General features: G+C 34.5%; 1 protein-coding gene across 1 annotated transcript; it reads left to right on the forward strand.

Annotated features, from left to right (window-relative positions):
- Nucleotides 1-758: 758 nt before the first annotated feature.
- On the forward strand, nt 759-1,826 carry LOC124913238 (probable purine permease 4). The gene has a single exon (XM_047453834.1). The coding sequence runs from the start codon at nt 759-761 to the stop codon at nt 1,824-1,826; it is 1,068 nt and encodes a 355-aa protein (XP_047309790.1).
- The last annotated feature ends 735 nt before the right edge of the window (nt 1,827-2,561 follow it).

Here is a 2,561-nt window from a genome sequence, read left to right on the forward strand (position 1 = left end):
TTGTAACAGAATAACTGAAGTTATTGAATAGAGGCTTTAAAACATCTTTTAATATCTTATTGAAGAATTCAATTGAACTAAACTAAGGTGGAAGACAAAGATGATTTTGGGAGTTTATATTTTCGTTGATGAACGAAGAAAGAGTAAATAATGAGTAAATAATTTTTACATTCATAGGCCAGGAAGCGTGCATAAAATAAAGTAAATAAAGTGATGTTCTCGTGATTCATTTAATAAATAAATGACTCTTTTCCTTTTGAACAATTGTTTCTCTTTTTTGTTACTTATCTATTGATAGATTGAAGAAAAGGTGCTTGGACAATTTTTTTTATTAACGGTTGGGTTTAATTATTAAAATATTATTTTAAATTTAATTCAATATAAATAAACTAAGAATAATATTTAATTAAACAGATATTATTAGAAAGTAACTGAATTTATTGACCATGAAATCTTCATAGAGATTATCATCATCCTCCAAAAAAAGCAACAACGGCCACAAGCAACTTCAATTAACGCTAGTAAAAAAATATTTTTATCGACAAAAATTATCGAAGATTTTATAAAACTCTTTTAATTGATCCCGAGAAAAAACAAATTTTTCCTTATTTAAAATAGATTCCGAGAGGTGTGTAAAACTTTCAATTTTACTAATTAGTACCGAAAGTTATAGGGTCAAAACCGAGAGTTTTACTCTCGGTTTTAACCCTTTTTCACCGGTATAAATTGTAGTTATCGGGAAAGAACTGCAATCTAGAATGAACGAGTTCAGCAGTTCTTCCGAAGATAATCGGTACAAAATGAACATTTACATTATATTGATTGGGATGAACTATGCATGCTTATTGGTTGGGTCCGTATCAGCGACTCTTGTCTCCAAATTCTACTTCATTCACAAGGGTTCAAGCCGTTGGGTCTCCACTTTAGTTCAATGCGCCGGATTCCCTCTCCTCATCCCTTTCATTTACATCCCTCATTATCTCTTCCCTTCAATTTCACCCGGAAATCGTCCTTTTTCTCGATTGATCGCCAGACCGAGAATCCTAGGACTCTCTCTTTTTGTCGGACTCCTCCTAGGAGTAAACAACTTGCTCTTCTCATGGGGAAATTCATACCTCCCACTTTCCACTTCCTCTCTACTCTTGTCATCACAACTGGCGTTCAACCTCATTCTCTCCATTATCCTCGTCAAACAAAAGGTTAACTTTCATAACCTAAACTGCGTAGTTTTGCTTTCCTTGGCCTCCGTCCTTCTCGCTTTATCCACGCACGACGATCGCCCTCAGGGATTGACCCAGTCTGAATATTTGGTGGGGTTTTTCTGCACAGTCGGGGCGGGTTTGCTTTTCGCACTCTATCTCCCTCTAATGGAGATGATATACAGAAATGTAGATTCTTATTCGATGGTGATGGAGATTCAGGTGGTGATGGAAGCGGCGGCAACTGCTTTAGCGGTGGTGGGGATGGCGGTGGTCAAGGGCGGGTTTAAGGAAATGGTTAACGAATCGAGAAATGTGTTTGACATGGGTCCATGTGTATATTGGTGGACAATTGCGGGGAATGTGGTGATGTGGCAGGCTTGTTTTATGGGAACGGCGGGGATGGTGTTTTTAACGACGTCGTTGACGGGAGGAATATGTACGACGGCGCTCATGATGTTTAATGTTGCGGCGGGGGTTGTGGTTTATGGGGATCCATTTAACGGCCTCAAAGCGGTATCAACAGTACTTTGTTGTTGGGGATTCTGTTCATATTTGTATGGGAGGTATGTTGTTAAGTTGAAGGAGGAGGAGGAGCTTAATCAATCTTTAATAACAACCATTTGATATGGGGATCATTGATAGCATTTTCTGTTGTCGTTAAAGTTTTAGATTTGTTATGGATTTGAAGAAATCTTACTTTTTAGTGGTTATTTTTAACTTAGTGGTAAAATGCATCCAGATAATTATTTTTATTATATATTTTTTTCAAAAGAAAAAGAAAACAAATTAAGGATTTGCATGGTATACAAGTGTCTCTACATGCATTTAGACAATTAATGACATTAGAAATATGCATAATATATAAAGTGAAATGATAAATTCAACCAAGTCGACGGGTCGCTACAGGAGCGGAGCCTAGCCCAAGTAGGGTGGGCTCTAACGCCACCTAAATTAAAAAAATGCTTAGATTAGGTGGTTTAAGCCCAAAAAAAATAAAAAATGGACAATTATCTTTTTTTTCTCAACTCTGCTATTAAATTCCCATATATGGTTCGATCTAGCCAAACTTCTTTTTGCTTTTTATTTTTATAAATAAAATTAAATTAACACTTTATGTTTTTCTGATGTTCGAGTAAGTCCTTGTAGAAGTTAATTTTGTATTTTTAATACCATTTCTTTCTCCACATCAAAATTTATTTGAATTAGCAATTGAGTGATAATGATTCATAAGACAATAGTTTTGTTGAAAAGCATTTTTTGAAATATTTGGTTAATCTTTTTAATATGAATAAAAAAAAAACTTTTTATCTTTATTTAATTTAATTATAATATTATTTTTGGTCAAATAATTAATGGATG

This window comes from Impatiens glandulifera, chromosome 8 (assembly GCF_907164915.1).
Source record: "Impatiens glandulifera chromosome 8, dImpGla2.1, whole genome shotgun sequence".
NCBI classification, from domain to species: Eukaryota; Viridiplantae; Streptophyta; class Magnoliopsida; order Ericales; family Balsaminaceae; genus Impatiens; species Impatiens glandulifera.